We start from the raw sequence: 17,811 nt of genomic DNA, 5'->3' as shown, positions 1-17,811 counted from the left end.
CGAACTGGCCACGGGCTGGGCCGAAAACAAGGAAGTCACGTGCGGCGGCGACGGCGCCCTGCTCGTACCCTGCCCGCAGCGCCTCCGGAGTTGCAGTGCGAAGTACCCTTTTACCTTGGTGAAGGGTTAAAAAGGGGTTAAATCTTAGGAAATAAACCCGCTGTAATCTTCTTTTAATTTGCGTTGAAAGTACTTTAAACAACCCTTCCATGTTTGGGGTGTTCCTAATGCCGGGATGTTGTCACTTGTTATCTGTACCTCATAGTAAGGGAGTATGAATGATAAACCATAAACTTGAATGAATGATAAACTGCGCAGTAAAAAGAGATTGCCACAGGTAGTGGTCCAGTGAGAGTTATCACAGCCCTGTCACAGCTGGATTAAACTTTGGCATTTAGCTGTGAATTGTAAGGTAAAAGTCCTGGTACGTGGCATGTCTTGTGCCTTAATGTAGACGTTGTTTCTCTTAGGAGTTTAAGCAGGAGAAAAAAAACTCGTAGGAAAGGAGATAAACATACGTCAGTTAAAGCAGCATGCCTAGCCCTGGAGTTGATGACAACACATGGAGTAGCAAGACCTGGAAGAATGAAACTCATGTAGTGTTTGTGCTAGCAACTGAGCTAACACAAGCCTGTGTCTGTCTTCTGCAACCAAATTGCAGATTGATAAGGCTGAGAAAATGCTATATGAGGATAAAAACTTTGTCTGGTTAATAGTATGAGTGGTTATTCTTCCCTGACATAAATATAGCTGATGGCAAGTGCTTTAAGTGTGGCTCTGCTTCTGTTTGGTGTCAAAATGCATCTGATCTGGACGGGAGCATCAGCTGGCTTGCAGCACAGCAGAAGGAGAGAGATCAGCTCTGTCAAACTTTTGAGTCCAGGAAAATTTTTAATTCAGGGCCTGATTCACAGCTAATGAGTCAAGTTCATAAAACCATCTGCCCTGCATGTGAGGAATAAATGCATGTTCCATTCCTCACTGTACTTAAGCTTTTTGTGATGCTTTGTTATTTATTGGTACAAAACAAGCATGTGCTCAGGATTTCAAATAAGGTATGTTCATGGGAGAGAAGGAGCTTGAAGTCATATACCTTGGCATGGCAATATATATATATATATATATATATATATATATATTATTTAAAGGTTCAAACAGAATACTGCTTGTTAGAGTGGAGGGTTTATTATTTTCTAAACCGGGGAGGGCGGTAATAATTGTCTTCATCAGGCTTACAGTAGTGTGATAAGCACCTTGCTAATATGTCAAGTGCTTATTTACGAACTAGTATTTAGTAATATTGAAGTAATCGTTGTGTAACAGTTAGTACAAGTAGTGTTACTTCTCTTGCAGCTGTTGTTGGCCTGCTGTATCCCTGCATTGACAGCCACCTTGGGGAGCCACACAAATTCAAGAGAGAGTGGGCCAGCGTAATGCGATGTATAGCAGTTTTTGTTGGCATTAATCATGCAAGTGCTGTATCCTTGAACTAGTTTACATTGTTGCTCGATGTGCTTAGTCCATTGTCATGAAGCAGTCTCTCCCATTCACATATGGGAGAACTACACAGGTAAGGATGGTGCTACTGGCAGAGACAAACTTCTGTGAGACATGCAGTATGCTGCAATAGTTACCTTAAGATGATAACACAGTTCACTTAAAAGTAGTTGGGGGGTGGTTCTGGGAGGTGTGAGGGATAGATGTTGTAGTATGTCTGGTTTAACTGCAAGCATAACAGTGTAAATTGTGTAAAATGTACTCTGAACTGTTCAATAAGAGTGTTCTTTGTGTTGGACACTGATGGTTTGAGCAGAAAACCTAAATCAGCAAGGTTAACTAGGTTACTTGAGCCAAAATTCCATATAAGTTAAATATATTGCCATATAGTATATTCTTTAGATGCTCAGTGTGGCAAAAATTGATGTTGTCCTTGCACTCAGACTCCAGTTAAAATCGCCAAGAGCTATGATGGCTCATCAGGTCTGGAAACCAGATCTTTAATATATGGTATTTAGAGATACAGAATCATGCTCACTTTTGGTTTCTGTTCTTCTGTGTTCAGTTTCAGCATCAGGATGTCTGCAGACTTAAAAAGATTGTCCTTAACGTCTTTTTCCAGAAACTAGATTTTGCAAACAACGTCCAGCTGTCCCTGACTCTAGCAGCCTTGTCACTGGGTCTTTGGTGGACATTTGATCGTTCAAGAAGTGGTCTCGGACTTGGGATTACAATAGCCTTTGTAGCAACTCTGATAACCCAGTTTCTTGTATATAATGGTGTTTATCAGTAAGTTATACTGTTAAAATACTGTTTCAACTGATGTCTTAACTGAAAATGGGTGCACATGCACTGGAAGTTAGTTATTAATGTATTCAGCACGTTCTTATAATAAGACTTTTTGTTTGCCTAAGGCAGCTAATTGTCCAGTTGTTCCAAATGATCAGATTGAGAACTGGGTGGAGGGTGGGGAGTAGACAAATTGGGATATATGTTGAAATAGTAACAGTTCAGTAAACTGAACTTCTGCTGGCCTGGTGTATCATTAACTGGCTCTCGGGAGAGATAATTTCTAAACTTTGGTGGCTAGGACGTTGGGGTTTAGAAGCTTATTAAGTTAACAGACTTCATTTGGTCTCCCTATTTCTTCTCCTGTGTTACTGCTTTTTTTGTTTGGTCCCCGGGAGATAATTCCATAGCATCTTGTTAACAATACATAAAGTGTTGATAATACCTTGTCTCTAACCTATTTCCTTTTGTTCGCTAGGTATACATCCCCAGATTTTCTTTACATCCGTTCTTGGCTTCCATGTATATTTTTCTCAGGAGGTGTGACTGTTGGAAACATAGGACGCCAACTGGCTATGGTAATTACTGTATAATTATAATTTCCTTTAACAGTCCAAATAGCTTCCATTGTTGTTAGTCAAAGCACAAACTATGCCTTTAAGGGTATGACTCACAAACTGACAGAGATAAATAGGTATCTTCCCAAGAGTTGAAATGTAAGTGTACAACCTGTGTTGCAGGTAAAGTGGGAATTGTCTTAGCAAGTGTTTGAGTCTCTTCTATGTTTAACTTTTTCCAGCAACAGCTTAAATAAGACTAGAATCAGAAGGTTGCTTATGTGGAGAATTTTAATTGCTTTTGCTTTGTCAGTACTTTGAAATAATATCTAAGGCAGCTAGAAAACTGAGGCACAGATGGACTTTCTCTAATTAATTATGCAATAAAGCATTTTTGTTATGTAGGTGAAAGTAAATGTCCCTATGTAGCATTAAATTCCACCACTCCTAGAATCAAATATGTTCTTTCTGTTCACTTAAGATGTACTTAAGTATTGCTCCATATATTGGATAATGTGGTATAAATGCCTATCATTGCTACATTCTTAGCTAATTATTTCCTTGTAGCATACTTAAGAGTAAACTCAGCTGTATGATTGTACATTAGCCTGAGGCTTGGTTGTGAAAAGTGTTCTGACAGTGATGGATAGTAATAATTAATAATCTACTGATTTAACTTCTCTCTTCTTTGCTACATACATTTTTTTTTTTTATCCTGGAAGACATTCTTCAAGTATTTAACTTCTCTAAGGCTGCTGTGTTTTAGCTGCCTTTAATTTTTACTGAAGGAAAGGAATTTATAGACTTGGGAGTTCCTTAAACAGTAGTCTCTGAACTGTTTAATAAGGGGGAGGAGCTGTCTTTTGGCACAGAACCAAAAATGAGTAAAACGATGAGTCTAAAGCTAGCTGTCTTTCCTGGAACAGGCCTTCTGTCTCTTCTGCCTAGCCTTGCAAACCCAGTGGATGGATGCTAATGTACTTAGTTCTAACATGGATAGTCTGAGCTTGATGCTGCAGATGGACAGGATTGCAGACAAGCTGGGGAAGAGCACCATGTTGCTTGACCACCACTGGCTAACATTTAAAGATCAATTTCTTTAGTACTGATTCTCAGTTACACTAAATTAATAGTAACCTCTTGTAGAGAAAAGCCTGTTTAAAGCAAAAAAGGCATGAGGTGAATCTACTTCTGTTCTTGAGGTTTTTCATTCATGCTGACTTGATACCAAGTTACAGATTTACCAGGACCATGGTCACAATCTTAACTTCACATTCAATTCTGATTTGCTCTGAGGCTCTTTAAAATACAAGCTCACTACTTTGCTTTCATATCCCAGTGGTGCATATGCTCTACATGTGTTTTTTTTCTTAGACTACATGTATGGGGGGAAGAGAGGATATAATATCTCTTTAAATTTGTCACTCACATCAAGTGAGAAAGATATATTTAATGTAGTTTTATTTAAGCTTTGCTGTTGCAGTCAGTCTCAGAATATAATTAGTCATTTATATTGGTATGTAGTTATATGCTACAGTTCTGTATTTCCCATTGGCATATACAGTTGCTATGCTAATGTTAGAAGGCAAAGTGAGGGAGCCTTAAAGAAGGAATAGCTAAAATAAATTTAGGCACATAGGGCTTTTTCTTCTTTTGACTTCTTTTCACCTGTTATCTCACTGAATGTAGTTAAATTCAGACTGGCTGCTGCCTGCAACTTCCCTGTCAGTCTTGCCGTCTTCCTTACAAAGATAAAGGGAAGTCGGCAGGGTAAAGCATTCTATTATGGTTATCCAGAAGTGTCTTCTCATGTCTTTTACATTAGCATGACTTAGTCTGGAAAAACTTGGAGAAGCCAAACATTTGCATAGGAAAACTTCTGCAAGTCACTGTGAAGCATTCAGTGCTGGAAATTCAAAGAATTTCACTTCTAAAATACAGCAGTAGCATTTAGTCACCTAGGTTTTTCTTCTATAGAGATGACCCAAAAGCATCGGTCAGTTTTGTCAGACATTGTGAATGTGGCAAGAAGATGGAATATTACATTTTAAAAACTAAACGTGAATAAAAAGTTATTCTTGTAGTTGTATTCTGTCCTAAGTCCCTGAGCTGTTTGACAGTTGCAGATCAAATAGTAGATCTTTTCTGGGCATGTCTAGAGTAGAAGTGGCAGCTGTGAACATTACTTTAGTGGAGTAAAGTGGCCTCAGCCCCTGTCTAGCTTTTGCAGTTAGAAAGGAAATAAGAAGTAGATTGAGAAGTGTCCCCAAGACATACCCTCCCTGAGAAACATTAGCTGGAAGATGCTTGCTGCTTTTCAGTCACTGGATTTCAAGTGAGCTTGCATGCAGTAGCCAAGTGTACTGCTACTTTTAAGGAAACCTGCTGTTAGCAGAGGGTTTGGGGGGGTTGTTTTGTTGGTTATTTTTGCTATCAGCTTGAGGGTGAAATCCAACATTTTCTTGGATAGTGTGATTTCAAAAGAAGAGGTGTAGGTGCTGCTGCCACCACCAGCTCTTGCTGCTCATTGACACCTAAAGTTGCTCAGTCAGTGCTCATCAGTTGGGTTAAATGGATGACAACACTTCATTTTGAGTTGCAACTGTCATTCTCAACATCTGGCAAACTAGGGTGGTATTCAGAACTTAGACCTCACAAATACCTATTGTTTGCTACTGCAAGAGGCTGCAGAACTGTGAACACATTCAGTACTTCCAAATACATTTGCATTTTGAGTCTAGAATGAGAAGAATGTATTACAAGCTTTGTTTTAAAGAAGAGTTGGTGAAATTTCTTACACTGACATACTATAGGGTTTCATACTAGAAAAGGGACTTAGGAGGAATTGAGTAAATCTATCTGATGCCAGCCTTTGACTGGAAAATAATGCAACTTATGCGTGAAGACAGTTTGAGTGAGGGCTGTTTAAAAAACTGAATTAATACCCATTAAGTGAAGCACTGTGTACTTTCTGCTAAGAAATAAACTGAGACATGGAAGAAAGCTAATGAAGTCTTATAAAAAGCAGTGTGATTGGTAGATGAATTCATCAGATGCACTGACTGAGGCAGCATAGGCCCATAGTGATTTTTTTTTTTTGTCCACAGTTAAGCAGCACATTGTTGTTGAGCTTTTATAAGAAGCCATGTCTGCTAGGTCACTCTCAGCCTAACTGAAGTTAGTTGACTATTTAATCATTGAAAATACTGCATAATGTAGTCACTTATCAGATGGCATTAAAATATAACATGTGTTTGTTATTTTTTTTATCCATAGGGTATTCCAGAGAAACCACACAATGACTAAATCTTTGAAGAAGAGAGCACGGTGCCAGTGTGAAGGCAACATTATGAAGATGTGTTCCTGTTTTAAATTGAAGATTATTTAGGAAAAATAATCTTTTTGTGGGCTCACTGCACAAATGACTTGTGGAAAAAAAAATATTAATCCTCTCTTAGAATAGCCAAATGAAATTAACTGCTTATCTTGAAATCTTACCCTGATTTACTGCATAAGCATTTGCGTATGGCTGTTCTCTGGAAGAGTTTAACACCAAGTTGCATACAGCTGTTCAGGCTAAGTGGCAGTTTTCCAAGTATTAGATTCCAGTGTAAGTTATTGAAGCAGCTGCCATATTTTAAAGCCTTGGAACTGAAATTTAATTACAAGCTCTTGTATCAGTGCCCAAAGGAAGTAGATCGATGGTGCTTAACAATGATGAAGTATGGTTTAATAGGAATAGTATTTATCCAAATCTTTAAGAAATAGGGTTATTTAAAAATAAGAGTGATCGAAACAGATTAAAGGCATTGCACTAATGCTTTTAGGAGTCTTATGAAGGAATCATGCCCTTACTTGTAATGCTGCATTAAGTTTCTGTCTTTGACAGTGGTGAGGGTTGGAGGGATGAAAGTTTGGAAGTCACTTACTTTTGTAATTGATAGGTGAACACTGGAGACAATCTTGTTCAAACGTGAACTTTACCAAATTCTGACTGGAAATTTCATTACTTCTGAAGCTTGCAGTTAGATTTGCAAGAATCAAGTTCTGGCCCCAGTTCAGTAAGAATTTAAGTGTATATGAATACTCCTGCTTAATATTAGACATATGCTTCAGTATCTCACTGAAGAAGGTCTTGGGTATCTTATACGTCTGGTGTCACTGAAAACAGGTGCATTGCAGGCCATTGCTTGGCCATTGAGTACATGCCCCCAACTACTTAGATTTGCAGTTTCCTCATAGAGGTGTCCTTGATATTGCTTCTGTTTGAGTCAGGGTTTTGTCTGAAATGTTTGGAAACAGAAGCGGTCCTAAAATGTGACTTAAACTGTATATGAAGAATAGCAAGCAGCTTGTTTTCTCAGTTCAGTTTCTGAAAGAGATCACTACTTGTTTTTTCACAGCCCTATAGAACTTGCAATCTGTGATTGCCTAAAAAAAAAAAAAAAAAAAGTGCTTATGTCACTACATTAAACATTTGGTGTTTCTTAATACTTAGTTCTGGTGAGCACAACATATTCATTTGATAGCTTAGACCACAGGAGACCTAAATAGCAAGTATTAGGTCTTAAAGTTGAAGTGCAATGTACAGTAAATCTGAGCCTCGTGTTCTCTTCAATATCGATCATTTTTTATGAGAGATGAAAGAGAAAAGGGTTCTGAATTCATTTCAATGCTGCATGGAATCAAATGGAGCAATAATTTATTTAACTAGTAAAGCTAGTTTTGTTGTATCTTTCATTGAACCCAAATTTTTAGAAATACTCCAGTTTTGTGGTTATGGTGTACTTGTAAATTTTTATGGATTTGCCTTTTTGTATTATGCAAATTTTTTTGTGTTCATTTCCGATCTTACATGGCTTCAGATATAGTTAGAGGCATCGGTTAAAGACTAACCCATCGAAAGAGATGTTGAGGCCAGGTAGCAGTGTTCCAGCTGTTTTCACTCTTCTAAGGGAATGCTATAACTGCTGCTTGTGCTTTTTTTGTAGCAGGAAAAGTTTAGCACAAAGTCTATATTACAGAGCGGACCCCAATTCTAATCTTGCTTTGGTGTAAATTGAGAGTAATTTCGTTGGTATAAGATCCTTCCACAAATGTTTAAAACCGAAATAATCACATTTTATAGTACCACTTGAAGAAATTAGGTCCTCAGATCAGGACTGGATCAGCTCAGCCATTTTAAGAAGTATGCTACCTGTTGGGGAGACAGTTTTGTAATCTTGAAACCCATCTCAAAATGTTACAAAACCAGATGTAAGTAAAGATGACAGTCATCTCTACAGATACTTGATGGATAGAAAAGTATTTAAGATTTATTTGTAAAGACTGAAACTAAATCTGTATGTGTTAGAAATAATGCAGCCAAAAATGTAAGTCAAAAGTTCATTTTTTGCCAATACTTCTGAGTATCTTAACCAAAGTGATTTAAGTTTGGAAGAGGTGGGGAGGGGAGTGAAGAAAATTTGCACTATTCTGAATTTGAACACTTAAATTCTCATTCTTACTGATAAGTTTTCAGCGGTGTGTTTGGTTTTACACTTTTTTTACTATTAAAGTTTTAAGATCAAGTCATGTTTGCCTTGGATTCTCTGTATTCACATTATGCAGGAATCTTTCTTGAAAAGGACAGTTGTTATGGTTGCATAACAAATATTCAGTCATGCATACTCAGTGGTTTAAAAAAAAAATCCTAAACTGAACTTGGAGAGATTAGCTTTTAGAGAGGCTTCCAGCCTGGGTTATACAGTTGAAGAAAAATAGTCTTGCTATTGCACAAAAAAAGTTGTGTAAATGTATGTTATGTGACTTAAAGTGCAGAATCTTCCCATTGTCTTTCAAGATGCTGAAATTAATAATTTGAAACAAAATATGGAGGGGGCGGGGTAACCATGAAAATTCCTGTTGTGGCTTGGTTATATGCAGTAACGATTACTAAGTCTGAAGCATCTTAAAGAGTGCAAACAGTAAGAATAAGTAAGCACAGCTAATAAGGCTGAGCGGGTGGAAAACTGTTGTATCATCTGATTTAGGGAAGATAACATCTTGCAAATTTAGGCAAAAATTCTTCAGTTTTCCTGCACTTAAATAATTATTTCAAACTTCTATAAGCTTCTGTGCTTGTGGTGGACAGAGTAGAATGGCTTTTTGATCAGTCTTTATCCATATTAGGGCAGAGTGTGCTGGCTTATCTGAAGGCTTCATTAGGAACTTATTAACTATTTTAGCTTGAATAGCCTGTGTTTGGTTAACTTCAGAGCATGCTCTGTGGCAGCTGAGGAGGTAGTTGTTAACACCTCCGGCCTGATGATGGCTCACATCCTCCAGGTACACTGCTTTCCCTGGAAGTGCTCAGATTTTGTCAAAAGGAACTAAAAATACATATTTAAAAAAAAAAAAAAAAAGCTGTGGGATACAGCCTGATCTTTGAGAACTAGGACATAATGGGGTCCTTTTGAGGCAAGAAAGTGTGTACAAAGATTCTAAAGAAAGTCTTCGCAGCCAGTGTGATGATTTGACCTGTGATGGTTCCTGCAAATTCCTTCAGCAGGTTATTTAGCCTTTGGCTTTTAAGCATAGGGATTTGCAGATGCTAAATTAGCCACAGGAGGGCCCATAGTCTGTTCTCTGAATACAACAGGAACATATTGAGATGAATAAGGAAATAAAATCCCAGTTGCCTTACTGTTCATAAAAGTAGTTCCAAATTTCGTGAGAACAAAACATTACATGCTGGTCTAATTGAACAAAGCATAGTTTATGAAGAGATCACTGAGGGCCCTATCTTGGAAACCAGTGAGAGGTGTGGGTGATAGCAGGTTCTTCCAGCTAAAAGGTCAAGAAAGGTACCTATAGGTGATGGTTATTTCTGTGGGCAATTAAATACATGAGTTGCCCCATACCTAGTCTGGAGTCTTCTCCTTGCATTTAAATCCTGTTGTGCGGTGATAATATTCTGTCTTCATGAGCTACAAAAGGGGACAGATGAACTACATATGCAGCAAAACCACAGTCCTCGTGCCTGTCGGTGTGATAAGAAAGCCTGTAGGTTGTGATGGTGCTTCTGGCTTGCTCTGGTTAACTTTTGAAGGCAGAATTCAAAGTACATATGATAATTTCTGTAAATAATGCATTACTGCCCAAAAAGTCATAAATGGCAGAGCTGTACCGAGTTTTACTCAGTTTTTCTCCAGCTGCAAACTATGTTTTCTATATCACAGTAAGTCATGCCTATGTATTAAGTAGCTTGAGTGCTATTGTTATATTAAATATCAGTCAAGTGATTCAGAGATTACACCAACTTGCTATGTCTCCTCGGAGTTAAAATACCAGTTACAAATCAGCATTTTTGCACAGAAGTCAGTTTCCTCCCAGCTCAGTTGTTGATCAGTGGCTCCAGCAGTGCCCTGTGGCAGGCAGGCAGGTATCTGTTGGGCCAGCCTGCCATGGCTTGGGGCTGGGAAGGGGAGGCCAACCCCTATAGCTGCTCCAAGGATGCTCCAGGCTTCCTCTTGCCAAAAGGAATAGATGTTGAGTATTGTTTGTGCTGATGTTATTTGTTTTCTAACTGGTTAAAAGCAGCCAAGTAGCTCAAACTCCAAGAACTAGAATAGAATGAATTACAGCTGGCCCACATTTTGCTGGGTGGATGGAGGAGAGAAAAGGGGTATGAGCAAAAGCTAACTGACTTCACAGAGGGCACATTTATTCACCCTGAATATTATTAGCCCTGTTCAGAAAGCCTTTGAAGGCTATATTTTAGTAGTATCAAGCTGAACTAGCTTCAGTTTAATTGTATATTTATAAATATATAAGTCCTGCTGATGGCTGTGTATGTCTCCTACCTACTTATGAATGCACAGGTGGTTCATCCTTTCAAGGTATCTTAGAGTAGGTGCCCCAAAATTAAAATAAGATAACCTGGATTCACAAGAGTTGAGATCCTATCCATTAAGGCCTGTGACAGAAAAGCTTGCTGAGATGTTCCTGCAGAAATGTGAGTTGTGACTGTGGAGTTCTTCAAGACAGAAGGTCTGGTGGCTTTTCTGGCTGTGTTTTGAATTGCAGTGTACTAGAGAGACATAAGGATTCGGATCAGGTGGCTTGGGACAACCACAGCCTGGAAAGGACTTCATCCTGCAATGCAGCAAGGTCCGCAGCCAACTGGGAACATGCCCAGCAGTACCTACAGTCTTTCCTGCCTATCACCAAAGAATTGCTGGGACATGCAGGATTGAACAAGTGGGTTGTGATCCCTCTTCTTGAGGGGGGGATTTCTAAACCTTGGACTTGGACACAAAGGAGATGTTATGTTACAAACAGAGGTCATTTAGGAGCAGGAGATGGTGAGATCACTGAGAGAGGTCACTGAGGTTTGGGTTTTCCTGACATCTTAGGGTGCTCCACTCATCACTTGAAATCCATTGATCTGGCCCATGATGTGGGGTTTTTTGGGTTCACATTGCTTCTTGTCACCACAGGCTGACATGTATGTGAGGGCAACTGCCCAAACAGAACACTCTGTTCATGTCTTCAGTGGTGACAAAAGTTTTCCATCAAAGGTGGCTGTGGGAGATCTGCCACTGACTGCAGTAAAAACAAGACCAGACCCTTATTTTTTTGCATAAAGACAAGACATCCAAGCACAATGTTTGGGTCAACTGAAACACTTGTTACCCTCTTCAAATGGGTTGTTTTGATTCTGACCCTTGAAAACTCCAAATTGTCTAATACTGCAATGTTTTACCAATTCAAAAATCTAACCCACTTTTTTAATATAGAAATGGGATAATCAATTTCAATTTCAAAACTTTTTTCCTGCTTGTTTTTCATGTTACAGAAATTTGGCTTAGGAATTATCTTTTGTTTTTATAAAACAGCATTTTTTGAAAAAAACCCAATTTTTTCAAAAAACTCCTCATCACCTCGCTCGCTTATTACCCTCATCAATCTTTTATTTCCTGGCCTAGGGTAATCGCTTTCTTCTTCCTTCATGCTCCTCGGTTAAACAACTTCCTCTAGGCTTGATGTTGGGTTCATCACCCTTCGGACCTCACCTTTCTCTGCGCCACCCCAGTGGTGGTTACAAAGGCAGCAGATACCTATACCTTATCTGTATCGGAATGCTTCACTGTCTGGACCTTTTCATTCTCAGATTTTACTCTCAGCTTGTTCGAGGCCTTTTTCCCCTCTTTTCATTCCTGTCTCTGAACCTCTTTCCACAATAAAAAAAGTCAGCTTGCCGGAAGGATCCGTATCCCCCACCTTGGTGCCTGGGTAGCAAGTAGGGAGCTGAGTCGTTCTGCAGAGTCTCTGCCTTGTTCTGACAATTCCATTTCAGAAGATGTACTGAAGGGTTTTTAAAAAACATAGAAGAGAACCCCAAATTTTTCTCATCTGTTCTGCCCTGGCTCAGAAGAGCAGCTTTGCAGTGCCAGCTACATAGCTGTCATGTTGTACTTGAGACTGCTGTGATTTCAAACGGCAGCTCTTGGAGATGGGATACCTCGGGCTGTGTGTTAACTCTGAAACCTACAAGCCATCATTCAACTTTTAATACCGGTACCTATTGCAATGTTGCTGCTTTATAAAAACAAGCTACTCTTGAATTTATTGCTAGGTAGAATTTGAACCTGATGTCATCCAAGGCAAGAAAACTTGCCTGTGCTTCCTGATCACTCCTAGTGTGCAGCTGGCAGACCAAGGGTGGAGGGTCCTTCTGGTGGGGATCTGTGCTGCTGAGCTCTTGCACCAGGACCCCATAGTATAGGAGACTGGGCACTGCCTAGAACCGTGCTGGTGGGCTGCGCAACGGGCTCTGATTTCTTCCGGAAATTTGCTGATGATGATCTGGTGGAAGAGGTGAAGAGAGCTAGTGTAGGAAGGAGGTTCAACACATCCCAGCCAGCATCATGAAAGCCCACTCTGAATTTTGCCTTGCAAGGAGCAGACAGTGTAGCCCAAAAATCTCTGTAGAGCTAATAGAGGTGCAGCACTTATGCTAAGGAAGAATCACCGGGAATACACACCCTGCTGACTTACCCAGCATTAGCAAAGTAAACAGAGCAAAAAACAAAACTTCAAGGGCTCTCTTGTGCAACAAGAGATCTTGTCCAGACAAGCAGAGCTCTTCATTTCCATGCAGAGCTCTGCGGCAATGAACTTCTTTGCAAGCTCTGGTTTTAAGCATTTTTCCTTGCATTACTGAAGCACCCAGGTGGTGCAGTCAGTGAAGTCCTGATCCCAGAAGGGATTCAAACACAAGGGCCATGAGGTGTATCCTAGTCAGTGGGACTGGAGATGTGCTGAGCATCACAGCCAGCTCCAAGTCTGGAGTTCTGATCATAGAAGGGAGCAACAGCTGTAGTGGATCCACAGTGACTGTCATGGCTCAGGGCTGGAGGTCCCCTCCTGGTGGTGTGAGTAATTTTTAAAGCTTTGATTGGCCATTCAGTAATCCTCCTACCAAACATCCTGTAGGTCACCTCCCAAGCATCTTGCTTTTGGCACGAGTAAGAGTAAATAAATACCTCAGAAGAGCCACACAGTAATAAGCATCTGAGTTATCAGCTGCAAGTGGAAGAAGATAGTAATGGTATCTAACAGATAACCAGTCCTGATGATTTTATTCAGATTTTTGACAGTTTTTTTTCTTTTCATGCAAAGAAAGCACTTGGTATCAGCAGGGCAGATCCTGACATCGTCACTTGGTATGAATGAGTCCTTACGGAATACAGACTTGAAGATAACGACGTGGGGACTAGTGATTCTCTTGGTGGAACACAGTTGCAAAACACAGACCTTACCATGATTTTAGACACTGCAGGATATTCAAGGCATTGCTATGGGGCTGATAGATTTGGTAAAAGCATCCCATAGCCTCCAAGAGCAGCAGCTGAAGGCCCCACAGAATGTAGGACATCTCAGATGGCATTAGGCTCAAGTTTTGAGCCAAACACTCAATGTCCACTATTATGTGAACCAAATATGTCAATCAGCATATAAATTGAGAAATACCAGGGTTTCAGGATTTTGCCCGACAATCAAACATTGGTAGTAGACCCTGAAGCCAACAATGCATAGATATCTCAGCGTCATCACACCCACAGCTCATGGTTGTGAGAAGGAGCAATCTCCTGGAAGATGCAGCCAGGTGAGGAAAGTTCAAACACAAAGTTATGAGGCTGATAGAACAAGTAGTCTCACAAAGAGTCAGAGAATGAGTCATTCCCATCAGATCTGCAGTGGGACTTGGGGAAAGAACAGCTGCATTTGCCTGCCTGCTCCTTGGGCATGTTCCACCTGCTTAATTGAAGGCAGGTCCAAATGAGCCATCTGTTGACCTGGTTGAGGAATCAGAGCTTCCCATTAATTTAAAGATACTTTTACAGGTTATTAAAGGCCTAGAAGGAAAGGAGAGATGGATAACAAACAACAGTAAGAAGCTTTGCCTTAGAGGCACAGGTAATATCTGTAACAGCTGCTACACCCTATGCCTAAGCTAATTGTTAAATGAGTCACCCTGGCAAAAGAAGCATTAATAAAGGGAAGTGAAGACTGAACATCTGGAAAATAATATGAAAGGGAAGAATTTTCATATTTTGGAACTCCTTGCTGGGTGGGAACTGCTCGGGGAGACGGCTCTAATTGCTTGTCTGAGAGAATGAAAAGTGAATCTATTCCCGGTCTGAAATCAGCACAGTCATTGCATATTCCTCTTTGCTCTCCCATCCCAGTGACACGTGGGACCCTGACCTGCAAAGAGCAAGACACGCTCCTCATCTTCTGCACCTTGGCCAGACAGTGATGCAGATCTATAAAGCCAGTGGTGTGCACCAGCCTCCTCAGGACCTGAGTCCAAGCTCAGGAGAAGTGTCCTGGTTCAACTAGGATAGGGTTAAGACCACAAGAAGTTAGTTTGAGCAGCTGAGTACAAGATGCTCTATTAAAACAAGGTTATTCTGGTGGGACCTGTGTCTTGGTGCTGATGGGTGGTTACCAGGATACATTTTGATATATCCTCTTTCTGCCTGGGGTTGTCTAACCTTCTTGGCAGTGGCCATGGGGTAGGAGGGGAGGACACCAGGCCTTCTGCTGCCTGCTGCTGCTGTGCATGGCCCTGTGCATTGTGTCTCTTTGCTGCATATGGGGAGCTAAAGACATGCTCAGGTTTCTCCCTCTACAGAAAAATGGCATCACCAACATACAGCAGACTCCTTGGTGCACACCTCTGGAGGGACCCAGTCCACCTTGGCAAAAAGCTCTATGCAAAGTGTCCACAGCACGGTCTGAGGTAGATCCTTTCCCCAGTTTGACACTTGAAACTGGACTGGATGAAACTCAGTAACATTCCTGGGTCTTGTTCAGCTTCAGCAAAGAAAACCAAACTGGGATGCAATGAATCCCTTGGAGAGTGGGACTCGGGGATTTTAGCACATACCTGGAAAACAGGTTGTGTTGCAATGCCTGTGCTCTAACTGTGTCTGACTGGGCTTAGCTTTTCTGCTCACTATTTCTTTGAATAAGCAGCCAATGATTCTTCCACCTTCCCTCTATTTGGTCTTCTCCTCTTCTGTCATTTTGCACTTTCTCTCAGTCTCCTCTTTCCTATCTCGCAGAAGCAGCTCCTTCATGAAACACCTGCAAACAGCGCTGCACAGCCAGGAGATCTCCATCCAATCCTGGTATGTATCAGCCCAGGGTTGGTCTCCGCACGGATGAGTATCCAGCCAGGCAGTTCCTGAGCAGGGACTTCCCTGGGCATGTGTCCAGGAGGACACAGAGGGTCTGCATTAGGCACAGGATGAGGGCTGGGGAGAGAAGAAGCACTGAACAAGGGCTCTGCAGCAAGACAGGAGTCACAGCTTGCTTCTTTCAGCAGGAATGTAAAATACAAGCAGTCTGATTCACTTTTCTAAATAGAGCCTAAAAGCAGCTCAGCCACCATCTAAACATGATGCTGCTCCCAGCCATAGCTTGCAAGGCATGTCAGGCCCTCCCGAGCTTTTAATTTCCACCTGCAAAAAGAACGGGAGAGTTTTTCAGTATTTTATGTTTGCATTTTTGAAGGTGAAGATGCCAGCCTGAGCACAGGCAACACTGAGATTGAGCACCCCACTCCTAAGGCCCCCAGCACTGCCTGGCAGGCTCCAAATCTCCCCCCTCCGGTGCCACTGAAGGGAGGGCAACATTGTACACCTATTTCTAACTAGCTGAACATAAAATTGTCAGTAACTGGCATCTCCGATCTGCTTCTTCCCAATTTTCTTCTCGAATTGGCGTGCGTGGGAATCAATTTTTCAGGCAGTGAAATCAGAGGGGTTGAACAGGAGATATGACAGGGGGACGTGTCACCAGCCCATTTGCAGCATATGCCATGATGCCATGGCACAGCACTCTAGCAACAGGGGGCAGAGAAGGGCTCAGTGGGGCCGTGGCATGGGTGCCAGGGACAGGGATGGGGAGGGAGGGCACCCCAGGCACCCTTGGGTGCAGGGAGAGGGATGCCACCGATGTACAGGCAGGGAAGAGGCTGTGGCAAAGGAGGGTGCACGCGGGGGGGCAGGGCTGGGTAGGTGCGTTCCCAAACATCCACGCAAGGATCCTAAAACGTAATTATGAAATTTTAAAAAACAACTTGACGTTATAATTATAACGGTTCCTGGAGGAGCTGCGTAATTGAATTCTAGGGTGTCTCGCTCTCATTGCAGGCGCTAACAAGAGAACGGCTCAGCTTCCCTCGCAGCCTTCCCGGAGCCCTGCAAAGCTCGGGAGACACCCAACAATTCAATTATTGTTTCCCCCTGGAAAGCAGATCATTTTAGACACACGGCCAGCTCTAATTACAAAGGAGAGGGGGGAAATTTCTCGTGTCCAAAATTATTTGACTCATTAAAAGGATTTACTTTCTACCAGGCCTAAAAAGTTGAAGCTCTAGTGGAAGGATGGGAAGGAGGGGAGGAGTGGCGGCAGTGGCAGGAAGACCAGGGACCCCATCTCCGCAGCAGCATCCCCGGGAAGGAGCCTGCGCTCCGGACTGAGCCTCTCCAGGTCCCTCTTCCCCAGGTAGTCATTTTCCACGCACAAGTAAAAGCAGGGCTTCAGCCAGAGGTGGCCGAGCAGGCAGGTTTTATCACAGACCATGAGATTTTGCCCAGGCAGTGTGTGAGGAGAGCTGCTCCCATCACTGGGATGTGGCCGGAGTGAGGCCGGGGCTGAGGCTAGGGGGAACTTTCACCCTCCCAGCTCTCCTCAGCAATAAACCCAAAGTCTTTTACTCAAATGTGTCATTATGGTGGTGTGTGGGGTTTTTTTTGTTGGTTTTTTTTTCTCAGATTATTTTTAAATGCTCTTTTCTGGAGAAAGATGATTTTACGTAGGGGAGGTCCCTTTTCCAATTACCATTAATTAACTCATCTCTAATAGATTTTTTTATAGCCCTTCATTTCCCATGGCTGGGCAAAGGCAGTGGACAGGAGGCTGAGTGCTGCTCTGCCCCAGGATGGATCAGGCCTCTCCAAACACCACCCCCCCACCACCCCCCCCCCGAGACAGCACTTTAGAAAAGGTTCATGTATTTTTTCAAGGTTTATATATATATTTTGTAATTACAATAATGCCTTCATAGGCTTTGCAGGGGCAATGCTTCTGCCCGGCATGCCCAACTTGGGCAAAGGGAAGCGATGCTGGGCACAGGGCTCCCGGGACCACCCCATCCCCCCATCCCCAAATCCACTTCTTCCCTCCTTTCTAGTGCAGCGAAATGAATTCCAGTGTAACGTTTGTGGTTCATTTGAATCTAGCACTTGTTAGATAGCTCATAAAAACAAGGGACCCCTTGTATATCAGTAATTATAACAGGTGTTTTATGTTAAATTATATCAATAGGCAAGTCAAAAAGGGAAATGTGTTTTTGGAGAAAGCCTTCCTCGTTCAAAAAAAAAAAACCCAAAAGACACTCCTCCGTGGT

The 17,811-nt window shown here is 41.7% G+C and overlaps 1 protein-coding gene across 1 annotated transcript; it reads left to right on the top strand.

Annotated features, from left to right (window-relative positions):
* The first annotated feature begins 1,355 nt into the window (after nt 1-1,355).
* Nucleotides 1,356-8,417, top strand: INSIG1 (insulin induced gene 1). The gene is made up of 4 exons (XM_026843018.1): nt 1,356-1,478; nt 2,120-2,286; nt 2,765-2,864; nt 6,120-8,417. The coding sequence occupies exons 1-4, from the start codon at nt 1,434-1,436 to the stop codon at nt 6,147-6,149; spliced, it is 342 nt and encodes a 113-aa protein (XP_026698819.1). The 5' UTR covers nt 1,356-1,433; the 3' UTR covers nt 6,150-8,417.
* Nucleotides 8,418-17,811: the final 9,394 nt, after the last annotated feature.

This window comes from Athene cunicularia, assembly GCF_003259725.1.
Source record: "Athene cunicularia isolate RWA chromosome 2 unlocalized genomic scaffold, athCun1 chr2_part1, whole genome shotgun sequence".
NCBI lineage: Eukaryota > Metazoa > Chordata > Aves > Strigiformes > Strigidae > Athene > Athene cunicularia.
The sequence above is the reverse complement of the archived record's forward strand: the minus strand, read 5'-3'. Positions and strand labels throughout refer to the sequence as shown.